The sequence below is a fragment of the Vidua chalybeata genome, chromosome 4 (assembly GCF_026979565.1).
Source record: "Vidua chalybeata isolate OUT-0048 chromosome 4, bVidCha1 merged haplotype, whole genome shotgun sequence".
Lineage (NCBI taxonomy): Eukaryota > Metazoa > Chordata > Aves > Passeriformes > Viduidae > Vidua > Vidua chalybeata.
Window position 1 is genome coordinate 56,096,311 of NC_071533.1, and position 19,631 is coordinate 56,115,941.

The 19,631-nt window shown below is 35.1% G+C and overlaps 1 protein-coding gene and 1 long non-coding RNA gene across 11 annotated transcripts in view; one reads left to right on the top strand and one right to left on the bottom strand.

The window, feature by feature from the left end:
* Nucleotides 1-19,631, top strand: part of KCNIP4 (potassium voltage-gated channel interacting protein 4) — a 385,279-nt gene that overhangs the window by 294,327 nt on the left and 71,321 nt on the right. The window contains exon 1 of one of the 9 annotated variants that reach the window (XM_053941140.1): nt 2,312-2,704. The exons of 7 other annotated variants lie outside the window; for them this stretch is intronic. In XM_053941140.1, the coding sequence (XP_053797115.1) occupies nt 2,593-2,704 (112 nt within the window). In that variant the 5' untranslated portion in view covers nt 2,312-2,592. Of the gene's footprint in view, nt 1-2,311; nt 2,705-19,631 lie in introns of those variants that run through there. One more of the 9 variants, XM_053941134.1, reaches the window with a different exon arrangement.
* LOC128787170 (uncharacterized) overlaps nt 1-19,631 on the bottom strand; it is a 53,234-nt gene that overhangs the window by 27,010 nt on the left and 6,593 nt on the right. The gene's annotated exons all lie outside the window — the stretch shown is intronic.

Sequence of the window (19,631 nt, forward strand, 5' to 3'; positions counted from 1 at the left end):
TGAGAAACAACAGGAAAAGTCTATTTCTTTTTTTAAGGAGGTATTCTCTGAAGTCAGTAATCAGTTACATTAATTCAAGTGGATGTTCTCAGCTTTTTTTCTTTCTTTTTTTTTTTTTTTTAAACATTCTTCTGTAACTCATTTGCTGTGCAGGTAGAATTGGCCCCTAAAACTCATCAAATTCATAATTTTTCTCCCCTTCATCTTATTTAAGAGGTCCAGGCCTTTCTTCTTGTGTGAAAGCAGAAAACAAAACCTTGGCTGTGTCTGGGACCACTTCTTGCTGGGTGGCTTTCACTTGTAAGTGGGTTGGCTCCTTCAGTGGTGGAGCAGAAGGGCCTCTGCTCCTAAAGTGGGCAGCTCAAGAACACAAGGTAGCCTGAACCTACTGCTTGAAAGGAGAATGTGGACTGACTGATTTCTTCATTTTAATAATTTCCCTGAGACCATTTATTAGAGATAAATAAGGCCTCTTTCACTGCTGTAGTGTGAGTGTGGCATTATATTAGGGTTATTATTTCAGCAATATTATAAACATTTGTTCATGCTTTGTCATTGAAGAAAAAGAACACAAATTTGAGAAAAAGAAAAGCCTAAGTAGGAATAACCTCAAGTAAAAAATAGAAGTCAGAGATGAGAATGAGGTCAAGATTAACATGTCAGAGCCCTAAAAGGAGAATATTATATGGAGTACCTAGGAATTCTAAAGAGGAAGCAAAATGTTACTTGTCTTTTAAGAGGAGAAGAACTTAACAGGAAAGTTTATTGAATCATTAATATGGAATATGAGGTAAAATAATGACATATTTGGCAGGTGCAAATGTGAGATAGTGTATTTGGTTTGATTTATTTTTACTGTGCATTCCTCTTATGACACTGTTTTATCTTTACAGGTTAATGGGAAAGTGAACTGACACTCAGACTGAGAGCATATATAAATAATAAAGAACTCACAACATTCTAGTATTAAATACTCAGAAGTGTAAAATCAAAGAATATTCTTGCTTATATATTGACTAGATATAACCTAAAATTAACTGAAGCACACACATGCATTTTTGAATCAATAAAAATATATAGATTCTAGAGTTCTGTCCTTCAATGTGTACAGCCTACAAAGAAAACCAAAAAAAAGCTGATAATAAATTATAGATTACATTTTTCTTTCTCTACATAGTAGCCCATAAACAATAGATTGTTAATGTTATGACTTGCTACGCTAATTTAAAGTTATAATGGCTTTTTGGGCAAAAATAGAAATACCTGAACTTCTTGATAGTTAGCAAAATTTTTTTTCTAGTCAAAAGAGCTTAGCAACCTGAGTAGTTAATACTGGACATCATTTATGTATTTTTTTTTTTTTTTTAGTGCTAGAACATATATTTTAGTTATAAAAATGTCTAAAATATTTTTTTTCTGAGGCTTCCCTTCACCTTATTGTTGTGCTTTGTATAGCAATGGCCAGGATTTATTTAAATTCTTAGGACATGCACAAGGGTAAGCATTTAGGCATAACCTCGTATTGGTTATACATGTGTTGTATAAATATTCTTCAGAGCATATTCTTCACACTGAGTATCCTCTTGGTAATCACATTAATAAATACAATTAGTTTTATACAACTAATTGTGTTTATTAATTTTATACAAACTATCTAATAAATCAGCTGGGATCCTTTTCCCCTCATGTTCAGCCTAGGTAAGGCCTTCCCAGGAAAATGCTTAATACCCATTAATGTATATCAGAGTTTGGGGTTCAGCACTTTTAGGTTCATGTGCTGAGGCAGAAAAGCACTGTTTTGTTTTTTAATCAAAAAAGAATACATTCCTCCTGGCTATGGATCAGAGTTTAGAGGCAGTGCATGTCTCCTTGACAGCACTATATTTTGCTAGCTGGCGGTACTGATCGTGCTGATGTGTATTTCTTTAATTTCTATTCTCACTTTCAGTGAAGATTTAATTAGACTCTGGTGATACTTAAGAAGAGGAAGGGGCAGCGTTTCTCTGATCATTGTTCTTTCTAATGCAGAGGGCGGTAGTTTTCTGACATGCAGCATTTAGCAGGTGAAAACAGATGTCTGTCTTTAGCAAACTGTCACTTCTGAAACTTAACAGAAACAGTGCTAAGAGAAGCTGGGGAAAGGCTGTGGAGCTGGGCAGAATTGCAGCGTCTGGGTCTGGGAGCGCTGGAGCACTAAGTGCTGAGAGCAGTGTGCTCCCTCGTGCAAGTTTCCAGAGAGCTTTTCTTCTTGGCACTGACACAGCCAAGTCTCCTGCTCGGCACAGATGTTCCTCCAGCAGCTCTCAGTAACGCTGCTCCACGGATACAATGTCATACCCAGAGGTTCGTGGTCCACCTCAGCCTTCTAGGAGGACTCGCTACTGATGAAAGCAAATGCTCAGAGAAGCACGAGATGCTGGGCTTTATCTAATATTTTATCTCAGCTAGAGTGGCTGCTGAACTGCCTCTGCTTGGTGTAGTGGTGCTTTACACTACTACAAATTTCTTCAAAGCAAACTCTTGGTAAAATCCTCTAATTTCCCTCTGATTGCAAACCGGTGTGAAGACTGGAATGATTTGCCTGTTGGAAGAATGTTGACTCTCGAGTGGGAGTCGGAGGGACTACAAACAGTGGGTATTGTTGTGATTATATTTGCATCTCTGAAGCTGCTTCATTTGCTGGGACTGATTGATTTTTCAGAAGGTAAAGTGGTAACTCAGTTCGTGCTGTTTGTAGGTTTGGTGTCTGATCTGTTAAAATAGAGAGCATCAGCTATAAGTGCTGTGAAATGAAAACAGTGAAAGTAACAGACTAAAAATCCTGGTTTGCTTCTGTTGCTTTTGCTTTGTTATTGAAAACAGAAGTAGATGCTAGCATAAGATTTTTATTTTACAATGAATTTACAACTGTGAGAGGATATTCATTAAAAAAAGACTAAAATAGTGAACAAAACACCTGTTAGTTGCCTTTGAAAGCTGTTAAGTGCTACTGAACTTGATAGATTTTAGTTCAGTTCATGTTTAAAAAGTGCTTTGCTCTTCTGATTTATGATGCAATTAGAGTTTTCTTCTGTATAAGTATCTGTGTTTTAAAAGTCTGTTTCACAGATAAATGCAATACACTGTTATTACAGGATGAGCTTTAGGATCAAGCCTGCTGTACATCTTTTAAAAAAAGGCATAGATGCCAACATTAAATGTGTGTATTTAAAATATATATCATTAATATATGCTTTAAAATTCCTGTTGCTTGCTCAGAATCTTGTCTGCTCTCTACTTTATGGGTCATATCATTTTGTCTGCTTCCAAAGGGGGCTTCACATTAATTTATTAGGACTTTTATTTCTATAAAAAATGAGGTTTTTTCACGTTTTATAGAAATAAGCTATTTCAGGTCAGTCATAACGGAGATTTTTTGCTGTCAACTTTTCAAGTTTTCCACAAAATATTTACTCAGTCACTGAAGCCCTTGCTCAAATAATACTTGCTTTTGTCATTATGTTTGCTCATGTCAGTCCAAACCAATCCTTTTTGCTGGGTAACTGCTTTCAGTCAAAATCACACAAAGTGTGATCATAGAATAGGATCTTTGATGGATGTAGATTCACATAATCACCTCATAAAATTGTTCAGAGTGCTGATAAAATTTGAAATCTTTAGCACTTATATAGTTACTGAGCTACTGAAATAAATCATCTTTCAAACTGTATGTGGTGAGAATATATATTTGCTTTGTTACTATATAATGTATTGGTTATGGAATTACTTTTTCAATTCTAAACAATGGGTAATTTACCCCTCATAGCAGTGCTCACTTTTGAGTTTTTTAATACTCTGGATGTGTAACAGTTGTGACATGTAAAAAAATCATTGTGGTTATGGATTAGTTTCAGCTATATTACTTATGGTAACAAATAGGAAAAAAAATTGAAATGCAATATTGGTTTTTTTTTTAGCATATGTAGAGTTAGAGCCTTCTCCTGATTTCTCACTGGTATTACCATTAAGTTTGTGGGAAAAGGTTTTATGTGATTTCAGCTCTATTAAACCACTTTAAAAAATCCTCCTGGTACAAATTATACTGATTTTAATAATAATAATAAGTTCAAGATGATCTATCAATTGACGCACACCTTTTTGTTCTAATGCACCCATTAGTGTCATGGCATTTCCTCACATGATAATCATTTCACTCAAAAATACCTAGCAACATAAACCAATCCCTAAATGCAAAAAGATTAAACTTTGTAAGGTACAGTTGATTTATTTATAATTGTAGTGTGAGTAACACTGGTGACTTGAGGGATTTCCAGTTCCACTGAGGCTGATATGTGCTAATCAACTTTTCCATGTTTGGGTACCACCACTACATTAAACAAGAATTCTGCCCCAAATGGTTAAGGAATATTTTTATAGTGTATTCAGAACTAGTGATTTGTTGTTCACCTACTGAATGCAAGGAAAGGTTTTCTGTCCTTATCCAAGGAGGAGCACATTTAAACTGCCAGTGTTGATCTGGAAGCCAAAATAAGCAATGAGTCCTCCCCATCTACCACATGCGGGCAGGTCATGGGTCATATACTGAAACAAATCTCTTCCCATAATTAGGCTGATTCCTTAACATCTTTGTCTTAATATCCCTGATACAATGACTTATACTGCAAATATCACTGAAAGAAATAACAGCATGCCTAATGTTCACTATTACAGGGCAGAGAAGACAGATAAAGGACAAACCCTTAGTTGCTAACTTGCTACAGTTCCACTGATTTTAGTGCAGTTATGGTGAAGAAGAGCCTGACTTGTCCTCATCTCCATGAGAAAACAGTCACTCTGCTTAGTTTTACTGAATAAACTGAATCATAATATTAACTAGGTTGGAAAAGAACTTTGACATCATTGAGCCTAACCTGTATCATTACAGTGTTCAACAATTGGCAGGACAGAGAGAAACCTGATTTTATCCTGTGTCCCAAACTAGGGACTATGTTATTCTGATTCATCCATTCTCTACTTTCCAATAAGTAGAAAACAGAGCAGAATGAAGATAAAGCTGGCTTCACTGGAGGCAACCAGCTATTTCAGTTAAAAGGACAGAATTGAATCAATACAACTTTTACAAGGAGAGATTGAAACTCCCCTTTCCCTCTCCTTCCATTACTTTGAGAGTGGTTTGACACTGACCATTATCTTCCCTCCAACTTCCTTGCCTGGAGCTTTTTCTGCTGGGCAGCTTCACTACAAAGATTTTTTTGTTGTTGTTGTTGTTACTCTAGCTGGAAGGGAAGGAGAGAAGGGAGATCAAACTGAAGCAATGGATCAGACCAGGGCCAGGCTTAGAATGAATTAATCCACCAGAAACTTGGGGCGGGGAGAGAAGGCAAAATGAAGGATTCACTTTGCATTTCTGTGTCCAGAACAGCTGTCAAGCAGTAGCTATGCAGAGAGATTATCTAAACATGTGTGGGAATTTTTTTTAAAAATCAGGGAGCTGCATAAATCAAAGTCTTTGAAAGGACACACTCTATTCCTTTTCCTACATCATGCACTGATTGTATCTTGAATTAATGACGTCTCTTACAGAAATGTTTTTCTTTCACTTGTAAATAGAATCAGCCATTGTTGCAATCTATTTTAGAATCCCTTCTTTCTTTCTTATTCCTTACACTAATCTCTAACAGTCTCCAGAGCTTGTTGTTATCTTTCAAGTGCTTATTCAGATACAAATGTCATGTTTGGTGCGTGAATGTCCTATGAACTCCATGGTTTTTGGTTAGTAGGACTCACCGGTGTCTATATGTCTTTAAACTCAATAGGCTATCAAGGGTAGGTTAAAATAGTTGATCCTTAGTTTCTCCTACTGTGACGCAAAGAAAAGACCAGTTCACTTACTGTTATCAATGAACATATTTGGCTGCAAAGTCAGCTTTGTGAGTAAGTAATTTGTTGCTTTAGCTGCAAATTAGAAATTGGTTCAGGGGATAAATAGAGGTAGTTTTTAATAGAGGTAGCTTTCTGCCTTAGGATATATCTGCTCAATGCAGGTACAGAAAGGTCTTTTATTTTCTATCTAATCTAATCTGGATGGACAGAAGTCACCTCTAGTCCAAAAGTCATGTTAGTGAATTTATCTGTTCTGTCACACAAACTGCTAAAATGTGGCCTCTTTCATAGTTCAGATACTTAAAAGCACAGAGAAAATGTTTGGTCTGTCTGCAACCATCTGCGTCAACATGTTCTAAGTTACCCTTACAGCTTAGCAAAACCAGTAAGGTTCAAAATATTGTCTCAAGTGCAGTATGAGTCTCAGTCTTACGATATGGGGAAAGACATGCTGCTGAGAAATTCTCTATTGCATCATATTTTCTAAGAAAAAGACAGCAAAAAAAGCATGGGAGTTTTCTCCTTCTCTGCATGTGGCTGACATGAATGATACTAATTTGATTGTCCTCTCCATCCACTGAAAGCTGTGTTACAAGTCCAGCTTCCAACAGAGTCTCCTATGCTGCTCCCTCTCCTGTATAACTTACTCTCAGCCAAATGGGGTGTAATGTAGCATAATTCCACAATAAACAGAAAGGCAAAACTATTCCATGCAGCAGTACCTGCCCCATTCCCTTTTCTCAGCAGCTGCTTATAACACCTGTTCTCAGAAAGATGTTCAGTTAACATGTGGTGAAACGACCACCTCCTACTTGTCTTTTATACATCTCCAGACAATGCAGAATTGACAGAACTATTTTATTCTGAGTAACCCAACCCTCCTTGTAAACCTTGACAGAAATTCTGGATTCAAGGTCTCTAAAGGAGAGTCAGTCTGTAGAAGTATCAATAGATTGCACAGCAGAGTTACTTCAGAAGACTAGATGTGAAACTGCATTCAATTGCTGCTTTAAATCTCACCTTGATCCAAATAGACATAAATACTGAGGTGTGAATTTCAATATGCTCATTTATATAGATACATTTCTCTATGCTTATGTTGGATGCAAGACAGGCTGTAAAACTTACTGAAACGTGGGACCATTTTAATAGCCAGCCTCAGGGTAGTAGATGATGTTCTATTTACTCTTCACCTATCCTCAAAGAGTAGACTTCTCCAGGCGTGGGAGAATGGTTATGTTTGGAAAGCAATGTCTTGATTAATCTTAACATTGTTATATTGAAAGTGAAATTTTTACTTTGTTTTGCTTTCCTTTTAGTTTAGCACTTTTTCTACCTGGACTTAATCATATGATGCACAAATCACATAAAAGTGTGAAGTAATGTGCTTGGTAAAGAACAACAAAAATCATTCTTTCACGTCAAAATTAGAGAAATCAAGCTTTTATCAGGAATAAAATGGGACAATTTTGGGAATAAAATGGGACAATTTATGTAAAAGTTTTGAGGGAGAACCTGTTGGTCTATGAAGGTCTTTTCATCAACTGTTTTCCATGGACGTCTTCAGGGAATTTTAACATCCAGATCAACTAAATCCCTGTGGAATAGGTCACTTTAGATCCACATCAGTCTGAATTAAAAATCTAGATGCTGTGTGAAAAATGTTGAGAAATATGTAACAGCTGTTAAAGACATTACCAGGAGTGTTTCTGTAAGGATAACATATGTCCTATCTCTTCATGTGGGAGTTCACAGATCCTCTCTGGTTCAGGATCATACAGGATATTTGCCTTCTAACTTGGATAGGGCTCCTTTTGGCCACACTGTTCTGGGAGAACCCTTCCCTGCAATCATTAGATCCTCTACTTTGTAGTCTTGATTTTTTTTTCCAAGAAAGTATTAATACTAATAGTCATTTTAGATTGACTATGTGCAGGTAGAGAATTTCCCCTTGTATTCAGCTTTGCAAAGGTAGAGTTGCTTTCGAGCATCAGTTGAAGTTTCTGTAATTCTGAGTATTCATCTGAAGGGGGTTATTTTTCAGGATATGTCTTGACTGTTTCTGGCCAAAACCCACGTAATTTGAATGGAAAGGAGGTGTTTTCTCCCAGAATATAAATACAGTCACCCAAAAAAAAAAAAAGGTTGGTAACATATATTTGATACCTGCAGCAAAGTCTCATCTAACCTCCTTGCATCTCCAGATACCAGGAGCTCCCTACAGAATGCCTGGATTAAGCACTTTCCCTGTGCATTCTGCCACTGCTCCATGCCCAGGCTGCTTTTAAAATGTAGCTCTGGATAAAATAGTTCTTTTTAAGATGACAAAAATTTGGTATGACAAAGTATGCTTCTGAAAAATGACTACATGTGTTCATCTGAGTATAGGTGTGGAGAGAATAGAATTGCCTACTCCCTAATGTACTGTAGTGCTGAGAATGTAGAAAGCATTGCTGTTGGAATAAGATATTTGCAGACATGAATAATCGTTGCCTAAAATTCCATTTTTGATGCATTTTTTGATCAGAATCCTTTGGCCTTTTATATTAATGAGATATGTGAGATACTCGGTGATTTTGTAGGGATATATGTATCTGATTATGTGTAGACCTATTTGAAACATTGAAATTTACAAAACAACTGAATCTGTTCCATTTAATGCAAAAATAATAGCATAATTTGGAGATATTATTCTACAATTTTATTGTCTATTATGCATTTTAGCTCATAATAAAAATACTTAGAGAATTACCTTGGGGAAAAACTGCAAAAGCAGCCATAAATCTCATTTTTCAGTCTTATCTGTATATCGGCTTCATGTTACTAGAGCAGTATGAAGAAGCACAAATGAGACCATTCTGTTTATAGAAGTGAAATATGCCCCTCTGAAGTCTAGTTGGTGAGCTTTTAGAAATAGGCCAATAGTAGTTTGATTGCATGTATGTATACATTTGTGTACATTTCATGAAGAAAGAGGAGTAATCTAAAATGAAGACTTTGTATACCAAATTTTAACAGTAAGTAAATTTTAACAGATAAGGTATCTCAAGAAAACAATTATAACATGGAAGGTCTGATATAGGTACAAATAAGTAATTTTAATGGTTCTTTTTAAAAAAAAGACATTACTGATCAATGTCTCTAAATTATGCTAACGTTAAATAATATATATTTTCATGTTAGAAGGGTAGGATACAGTTCAGATTGATTTTATACTTGCTTGTAAGTAGATTGATAGATTCCATGTGTGCATTTTACCAATTTTTAAATACATATATATATATAGATGAAGAGTTCTTGACTATTTCTGATAGATATCTGCCCTTAATTTGAGAAATTTGAGAACACTTTCAGTCTTCCACTAATCGCTCAAGAAAGAATAAGTTATGTTATATGAAACAAATCCGTGTTTAGACAACAAGGATTTAGACAGCTTTCATAAATTAGAAGGAAGGATATTGATCACTGAAATGAGTCAAACCAAAATGAAGTGCAACAGTTTAGTGACTGTTTTGTGATGCTCCCTAAGGAGGCTTGTTCCTTGCAGCTAAAACTTCTGGATTTTAAGTAGCAGAGTGGAATTAGAGAAATTTGAGAAAATATAGTTGAGAAGAAAGGGCAGAAAGAGTCTAGTTTGCTTAGTGGTCAACCACCAAATGAGTAAGTAGCAAGGTAAGGAGGGCCTCATTTTTTTTTTTTTTTTAATAAAATACAAAAGTTAGGAAAATAATTAGGCTCGTGTGTTTCAGAGAATTAGATGTCTATATGTTGTATGTCAATCACATTACATTTGAGCATGTACGCCTGAGCAAGGAGAGGAAATGTAGCATTCCCTGCTTGAAAGCAAATTTTGTATTTCTGAGTGATCTAATGAGACCCCCTTACTAAGCTGTGATTCTTCAGACAGTCGTAGTGACAGAGGGGCTAGTTTCAGCCTAGATATATCTGAAAAATGCAGCCATAATTTTTAACCTGTGCTCTAGCAGTTTGCTCTGTATCCTTCTTGTACTGTAAATATTTTAGATTTCTTTGTTTCTCAGTAAAGACAGTATTCTGGGTTTTACACGTCATGATGAAATTTGAGCTAAGGTAAAGTGTGTACATTAACATTTGTCTTGCAAAGTTATATTTATGAAGAAATTATCTGAATTTCTTCCTTTGAGACAGTAACAGAAGGACATCCCACTTGACGTGAAATAAAACTCCTGGGGAAGTATCACTTTCTACAAGTGGTACAGCAGTGGTATTCTTTGCATTGACATACTTATTGCTAGTTCCTTTTTATAAGAATAGTTGTGATTAATATCCTGAGACTATTAGCTAATCTGCAATCAGCATTGCCCTATATTTCTTCTGTAGTTTGAATTGTTTATAAGTTTCTTTATTATTTCCCTGTCAGACATGTACCAATTGTCAGCAACTTCAATTATATAATTAAAAGAATCACAGATAAATAGACAGCTGGATTGACGTTCAGGAAGTCTCATTTGATTTCTTTCCTTTTTAACTTTGGAAAATCTAGAAAATGGTGAAAATGATACTTGTTAACTCATGGGTTGTTGTGAGAATAAGTAGGTTGAAAAAGTGGCATCCAGTGCTAAAGTGGTGAGGCCATATGATGAGTATTGAGAGACAGACATCAAGAGATTTCTCTTAATCTCATTGTCAAAACCCACATTTGAAACTTGAACATGGTGAGTGCTAATGGCTTCAAACTGTTGAGACATTTTAAACCAAAAAATCAGTCTGGATCTAGATAGAAAGGTGTTTGCATTAGTCAGTATCCAAGACTTCTTGTTTTTTACTAGGAATAGCATGTATTTTCTTGTTGAGAAAGCAGGTAGTTTCATCTCATAGTCCAATAAAAATCTGTTTTAGAATAAATTACAGTAAGATTTTTGACTGTAGCATAGTGAGTACATGTTGTTCTTTTATACATGATCTGCAGTTACAAATGCTTCATATTACCTATTCTTCTCAATACAAACCTTGCAGTTTCTTTTTTTGTTTGTTGTGAATAATGTATTTGTTTGAACTCATATGTATATATGTATAGAGAAGTATGCAGTCCTTTGTGAGATATGCAGTGCATAGAATGCATTTATACATATATGCAATGAAATATGTATGGGAAATAATTTTAGATTTAAATTATATTGGACTAAGTGCAGGTAGAAGAATTTGCCATATTTCACAGGCTGAAAATCAAAAAAATACCTTAGGTGGTTGAAATATTTCAAATACAGGGCTTATTTCTCAGTCTCTTACTCATGTAAGTAGTTTTTTAAGACAACAAATTTGTAATAAAAATGCATTTTTAATTTCAGCATGAGGTGCTTTTTTGTTATTAAAGTACGGCATTTTCCTATGGATCCCATTTTTCCATACATAAGAAATAGAATTAATTTTAATTTAAAATTTTAAAATAAATTACAAATAATTTGAAAGATTTTTTCTTAGTTTAATATTGTATATAGGGTTTTTCTTGTTATATTTCAATAATGATGCTCTTCAAATACATTTTCTCTGATATATTTCTATAATAAGTATATGCCTTACGTTGCTTCAGTTCTTTCTCCCTCTGGGCAGTCTTTCGTCCTCATTACTGAAGTCACTAAATGGAGCCAAATCAGTTAACTTGCAGTAACCATTTTGGGATTGGATTCAGCCCCTGATCCTTGGGTAGATAAGAAAAATTTTCTACTGGTTTTTCTCAGTCGAAGTCTAATGCATTGTAGTAAATACAGAGCTTCTAGTGTATAACAGAGATTTACATATGCCCATCACTTTACTCTCTCAGAATACTGTGCACAAAGCAGCATTCCAAATATAGCCAACACAAAAATGTAGGCTGTTTTTGTAGAAGCAGAGAACTTCTGTGTATTACCAATAAATAGATGCTTCATTGTGGACCCATATATTATCATGAATTTGTGCTTCTAGCTTTTTTCTGAATGGAGACTAAATTGCTGAAAATAATGTAATTAAAACCTTTTATTCAGATCTCTTTTATCCATGCCAGGTTAAACTTGTGTCTCATAGACGAACGCTTGAATAGAAGTATCTGAAGTATTATAATTAAGTAAAATACCGAGCAGCAAATTCTTGCTCTTATGAATTTTATTAAATGGTGCAATTTTGTGTTATTTGTATAACAAGATAGAGTAGTTGCAACAATTCTATTGGTTATTATTTTTAAAATTAGATTTTCTGCCTAAAGGCTTTACAGTTCAGGGCTGTTTCTCTTTGTACCACTTCAGAAGTGGCCAGAGAAAAGGCTGGCAACACAGGGAGCAGCAAACTTACTTCGAGTTCTCTGCTGCTCAGAAGGAACAAGTAGCAGCAGGTCAATATTTATGGCAGCTCATACTTTCTGCACTCTGCATGGCATCCCAGTCTGGGATCTCTGATGGGAGGGAGAGAGAGGAGATTCAGTGCAATGCCCACGTGAATAGAAAGCAGAACTGAGTGGGTTCTCCAGTCTTCTCAAGTGTTGAGGAGGTGGCAAATTGTGATAACATTTGCATGCAACAACATGACTAAGCATGAGAGTTTGTGCTGCATAGATAGGTCAGCCATGCCCAAAAACATTGCAATGGATGGACATTTTTTAAGCAGGGCTTAGAACTATAATAAGTTAATTTGCTAATCACAGCATGGTTTGTTAAGGACCTGATGATAGCAGCCTTTTAAGAGTGGATAAAAACAAGAACAAACATGGGATGGGGGAGGGCAGATACAACACCAAAAAATTTAACTGTTTAGGATTTTCTGTGCTTGCCATTTATCCAGGGAAGTATAGTTATTCACTGTATTGGATGATAAGTGAACACTTGAAAACCAGCTGGTTTTGAACAAAGCAGCTTGGCGATGCAGGACTTCAAAGAAAGATGCTCTGTGTTTTAGAAGACTTGAACTGTGAGTTTTGGGGCAGATCTCAGAGGAAACGTTTCAGCAAATTAGGCCACATCAATTCAGTTCCTAGAGACTGATCTTTGTGACCCAGTTTAGACACCTTCATTTGAAAATGTAGTTTAAGAACTAGTGACTCTTTGCGTGCTATTTATCCTTGACAAAAAATCCCTTTCTTTTTGATGTTTTTTTAATGTTTTTTAAGTTGTATGATCAATCTCTTCATGTAGATGAATCCAGACATGTCTAAATCATGTGGTTTGAAGTGTAGTGGACTCAGATATCCAGGAAGCTTCTTGGAAAGTACATTAAATTACTTCATACTGAGAGAACAGTTTTTATAGTCTTGGTTTATGAACAATCTCCCTCATTCATGTTTCAATAAAGACTAGTCTTACTCTGCAGGAAGTATGAAGCATTATTTAACACCAAATGATTCACAGTGTGTTACTACTCTACTACACAGTTGTACATTTCTGAGGAAAAATTAACTTAATAATAGTTTTATTACTTTAATCCCATGATATTTTGAGTTCATAAATTCTTGCTTTGCAATGTATTTGAGAATGGTTAAGAGAGTGTAATTTTAAAAATTGTTGGAATCCTGTGTTATCTCTAGTTGTATATTTTAAAAGAAAAGTCATGTCATTCATATTTTCTGTGGCTTTCTTTTCAGTTGTGATCTTTTTGCAAAACATTTCTCTAAGCTGAAACCTTAGTTCCTGAAAAATTATATAGAGGATTTTTGCTAAATGTCTTCTTGGCTCATTATGCAAAGGAGAAAGGAGAAGAAAGTTAACAAGTTAGAATTGAGGTTTTGCTTATTTTTCTTTTATGGTTATGTAGAGAAACTGAAAACACTAATTTTTCGCAGAGCTAAAACTCAAGAATTCATGGGTTGATAGGAATGTGAACTGACAGAATATAATAAGCCTTCACCTGACTCTTAATGCTTTCTGATTATCTTTCTTAATATCCATTTTACTATTTGATAAATATTTTACACTTGAATCATGTTGTTCATTCCCAATGCTTGCAAAAAAAAAAAAAAAAAAAAAAAAAAGAGTAAATATCTATATTCTTACCCAAAATGTATTCCTTTAATATAAATTTATCCCCTCGTCCTAAGTAGCTTGTACTTTTCAAGAGTGCATGGAAGGTTTAAAAGCAGACAAAAGTGCCAAGCTCTCTTAAAGCTGGGATCCAGAGAAACTCAATAGTGGACACATTCTACCTGAAAGCATTCATGTGACAACCCATCTCTTTTGAAATTTTCACCCATGTCTGTCTGCTTTAATATATTAGTAGGGCAGAAAGCTCTTTAAAAAGAATTCTGCTAAGCTAGTACTTGTGTTAAGACACAGAGAAATGTTTAAGGCCTAAGAGTAGATAAAAGTTGGATATCTGAACTTCCTGTCCTTCTATAAAGACATGAATTGCACTCTGGCTTTTCATACTGACAGATATGTGTATGTTTCCTTTGGTACATTTTTTCCAATTACTAAACATCCTGTTTCCAAAACATTGCTTTACAATGACAGCAGAGGGCAACCCGAGTTATTTGTATGTGTGGTACTTTCATGATAATTAAAATGGGCTCCAGACTGTGTATGCTTTGGGGAAGTCATTAATCTTCCTTGAATTATCATATCTTTAAATGTGCAAATGTCCATTAGGTGTATGAAATTAATCATGTAAAATGATAGATCTAACAAATTAAGGTGGTCATGCTCTGTGTGTAATGAAGAAAGCAAATACACTACATATTTGCTTTCCATAGTACTATGATTATGTTCTTGCAATAGATGTTGAGATTTTCTAAAAACTATTTTTGTCTGCAGATAATTTTTTATTTAATTGCAAATTTTCCTGCACACCCATTGCACACCCTTAGTTCCCCACCCCCCAAAAAGCTGGTATGTGATCATATTTTCAGTTAATTCAGCTTGTTTTGTGGAAGATCAGCCAGTGCTAAATGCTCAATAACTGTATTTCACTTAGTGTCTGTCAGTTCGTGTGTTTGACACCAATCAACTATTTGTCATTCAACAGGATAGAAAGTATCTCTGAAAGTGCTATTTTAAATTAGAATTGAAAGCTTAGATTTTTTTTTCACTTCAATCACCACATCTGTCATCCTGAAGTCCTGAGAAATGCCATGTTTGTCAGTTGGAGTGAGTACCTCTGAGTAGCTCAGTGTTACCTTATTTCTTGTCTTCTGCATAAACCAACACGTTAAAGACCAAGTTGTTATACTAAAGTGAGAGTTAAAATTAACTTTAAAAATTGCTTTTCTTGATGTTATGGTAGCAGATAGTGTTTTATTTCAATCAATGAATAAAATACCATTTGTTGATGCTACATGTTTTAATTTTTTTTTCACTTACCCTCCTAGGAGTAGTAGGACATTAAAAATTAAATAGCAAAACTGAATGCAAACTTTTGTGATTTACAACCATTGTTGAAGGGGGCAGATTCATGAGAAGGACTGGGCTGAGATTAACTAAAGTGATTCTCTTTCAAAATTGTTATGACTATATGATAAGGTACTGGATTATGAAGGTGTGAATTTGTGATATGCAGTGATGTGTAACAGGCTTAAAGAAAGAAAGGACTGTTTGTCAAATGTATGTCAAAAATATCACAACAGCCCCATAGTTTATATTTCAAAAATCTATTTAAAATGAAGTTGAGTCAAAATGATCTGAAGGTTGCCTACAGAGCTCTTTAATGGTGATTTATTTTGTGGTTGTACATTGTAATAATGAATAACAAAAAGCTTCCTGGAGCAAGAATGATCTAAGTATTATAAATGTTAGTCACCAAGACAATATTTGTCCACAAATTCTTGAAACATCTCTAGGGACTCTAATTAAAAAGGAAGGAAAGAAACTATGACTAATTATTAATCTCCACAACTAAAGTGGTGTAATTAATTGAAAAATAATGGTAACTGTCAAAGCAAACTAAAAAGGTACCATTTCTGCCAATATTTATTGGATTAGATCTTCCTGTTTTCTCTAAGTTGGGTACTGCAGTGGTGCTGCCTTGTCTTCTAATAGCTGTGTTCACAGGCTGGATGTACACAGCAGCCCTGTCCTCATTTAAAGCTCTATCTGCCCTCACTTTAACCTTCAGTCTAATACTGGCTCCATGGGACAGACAGCCTACCAGACCACTGGCCTGGGAGCTGTGGCTACAACAATGTCTGGCATGTTAGCAGGGTGTGTTGCTCTGGAGACAGACAACCTCTTCCCCTCCCCTTTCCCTGTGTATATTTAAAATACACTCAGTTCTATGTACACATCATCAGCAAAGCAAATTTTAGACAGCAGAGACTATGAATAATATTTTCAGTTTAATCAAAATGAACTTCAGGCTAAAAAAACCTCTCTCTTATTATTCCTTCTTCAACAATATTTTAAATTAGGTTAATACACACTGAGGCATTTTACCTGTCACATTCAAATGAAAGCAGTGAACCATATGCTGGTTATTTTTCTGAATACCTGTTTCATGTGAAAGCTATTTTTGATAAGAACACACAGTTGTGATAATTCACAGAATACATTTATAATGTGTAGCTACTTGGGGCTTGTCCTGCATTTTCTGCCAATTTCCATTTCTTCATTAAGAACCCTGGATGATATTCTTCATTGTTAAAGCTATCAGGTGTTTAGAATATATAAGAAATGCAGAACGTGCCCTCCCTATTGTTATCAGCAAAACAGTGATCTTCAGACAATATGAATAAATTACTGTTTTTCAAAGAGTAGAAAGGTCAGCTCCTACCTCTCTGTTCTTTGCAAAGTGAAATTGTCTGCTTGCTACTGTTAGTTTAATAAGACCTATTAATGATATAGAACTTCTTGGCTAGGAGAAAAAAAATCAAATGTCAAAGGACTTTCAGTCCCTTTTCAGATGATGCACAAATTTATCCATTCACAAAATTGCCTTATGAATATGAGACACAAAATATTACTTGCCATTTTGTTTTGATTATGGTTTTCATTTTGTCTTGCCTGGTTTTCTTTGCTTGCTGGGTTCTTTTACTGGCACACATATAGTAATTGAAAGACATCTTTGGTTTAAACAAATCCCGTAGGCAAACTGCTGCATCACAGTGGTTGACTGTTTTAATAGTTGTGAAGAGATGTAGATTTCCTTACAACTTCCTGGGTAATTAATTTGTAGTAAAATCACCTCTAGGCTCGTTGTGCAATCTTTAAGCTTTCCTTGATCCCATGCTAGCAGAGAAAAAATATCTCAGCAAAGGCAATTGGTTTTGGGACCCTCTCTGCCCCAGTAAAGAAGTGATGTCTCCATTCCCAGGAGAGGAATGGCCTGGAGACCTTATGCAGTACTTGGACTGTTATCTACTGCCCAGAGGAAATTAATATCTCAAAATGATGATTGTCTGCTGCATTGGAAGCACACAGAAATGTGTTTTTCTGGGTTATCTAGGAGTTGACTGAGCTCTAGTCCTTTTCATCTATTCAATACTTTATTTCTTATTAGGAAACTTCACAGTCTTCTGTGGTGAGGTAATGTGGTGAGGATTTTTTGTTTGTTTAAAAAATGAATAATTAATTGCTGACCAAGGCATAAATATTCACCTTCTTTTAAATACTGATGTATTTACTGGTAATTATACAGATGTAGCTAAGTTTTCTAACTTATTTATAGGTGTTGTTCATTGTAAAAATTATTTAAGGAAATGTACAATATTGTGGTAATTATATATGGTGCAACATTGACAATCTCCATAAATAACAGAGGTAATTGAATATATGATATAATTTTTTTATACAAACACTTATAACAGTGGCAAATTGAAAAGTACTATATTTTAGAAGTTCTTTGAGAAAGGCCAGACAAAATGGATTAATTTAGCAAGAAACAAACTTCTCCCTATTGTTTCCAAGATAAATGGTGAAAATCTATACAAAATTGCTGAGAGGAAAAGGGATATGAACTATTCTTCTGAAGCAGTCTGCCTTTTTCAGGCCTGGAGGTTACTCTAGCTACAGCTGCCAAAGTAGAAGTTATCTTGACTTCCAGGCTTTCAGTTCTTTTCTAACAATAAGATTTTTATCAGTAATATTTGTCAGTGAGCAAGAGAAAGCTCATCTGTTTGAGGGACAACTCAGTTACCCTCACTCAGGGTCAACTAAACTTTGGAATTTTCTTGTAGCCAAAGGTTCCAACCTAACTTACGAAAAGAAGTTTTATCAAGCTTTAGAATGTGAAGCCATCATAATTCCCGTGTATTTAGATCCCTTTTGGTAAACAACTAGATGTTCATCATTATCCATCTTTTCAGAGACAGTAAAGTCTAACTTTTCTCCTCACAAGTTGCCTGATTGCACTAAAGAATGACACCTTATATATTTCTAAATGTGTTTCCACACATTAAGGAAATCAGTGTAGAAAAGAATAAACCATGACTAGGATTCATGTCCAGCTCCTGGCTTTGTGAAATTGGTCTGATCTGCACAGATCTATTATGACTGCAATGACTGGTGTTAGAGATTGAGCAAGGTTAGAGACTGATGTAGAGAGTATAATTGTATAATTTTCCAGCATTATTCTTCCTGTATACTTAAAAAACCCTTGTTCAAGGAGAAAGGCTGGATGTCAGACTGACATTTTCAGCTGGGACCAGAATAAACCAAATATGAAATTACATATGCTTTTCTGACCAGTCTTTATAAAAATATTTTGCTTGAACTTTTACTGCCAAATGAGACTGTAACATTGTCTGTCCTAAAAACTGATAACAAAGGTTTTCCCATGGCACTAGTGTTGGTAATAATATGTCTCAGCTGTGATTTAGACCCTTTTTAGGGGTTTAAAACTAAACACTTGAAACTTCCTGACCATTACATTTCTAAAGATACAATCTCCAAAGAATTTCATGCTGCAGGGTACTAGGCACATTTCTTCTCTCCAGGAAAACAATCACAGGGATGTATAAATTAAAGGACAATTATTTCCATTAAAGTCTGAATACTTAAAAATCAGTTAAGTGAACTTTGATTAAACTTAGAAAAACTGAAAGCTAGAATAGAATCAGAGAAATTATTACTTGGTAGGGTCAAATATATGATTAGCCATTCAATCTAATTTATGGTGTTGTCTTGGGTTTACCTAGAAAATTATCAGTAGTGAAGATGACAGGTATGAATAAGCATGAGTGAGAATCAACTCAGAGACTTCTCATCATTAGCATGTGGTGTCATTGTATTATGGCACTAAAAGTAAGGGAAGTTTGCAAGACACATTGATTATAAGAAACCCCTTATTTAAACCAGGTCTGATGTTGCTTCCAGTTTACCCAGAAATGTACATTAGCCATCATTATAAAATCGTTTCCCAACAATTACCAGAGTGATACATGGATACTGCTGTTGTTTCATGGACACAAAAAAGCTCTACAGATCCATCCCTGCTATTTCTGAGATGAAAAACATAAATAAATCCTGCAGAACTCTGAGCACATGGCTGTGCTAGAGATGAGGTAATGGCTGGATTGCTGTGGAAATTTATGGATCTTCAACAAACCATGTTAAAAATGTTAAAAACCATGTTCAAATACTGTATTAATATGCAGAGTAAGAGTGGCTCTTCCGTAGTAAAAATCAAATTAGGCAATGGAATTATTGTGGGTTACTATTGTGGTCTTGTTGGTACAAAAATGCTGTCTGAGATGATTCTTCCTGTTAGAGAATGTAGTAAAGTATTTGGGCTCTGTACAGCTGTGTTCTGCTGTAGGGCTAGGGAAGTAAGGAATGCCTTCAGAATAGCTCCTGGCTTTTTTGTGAGTCACTCTGACA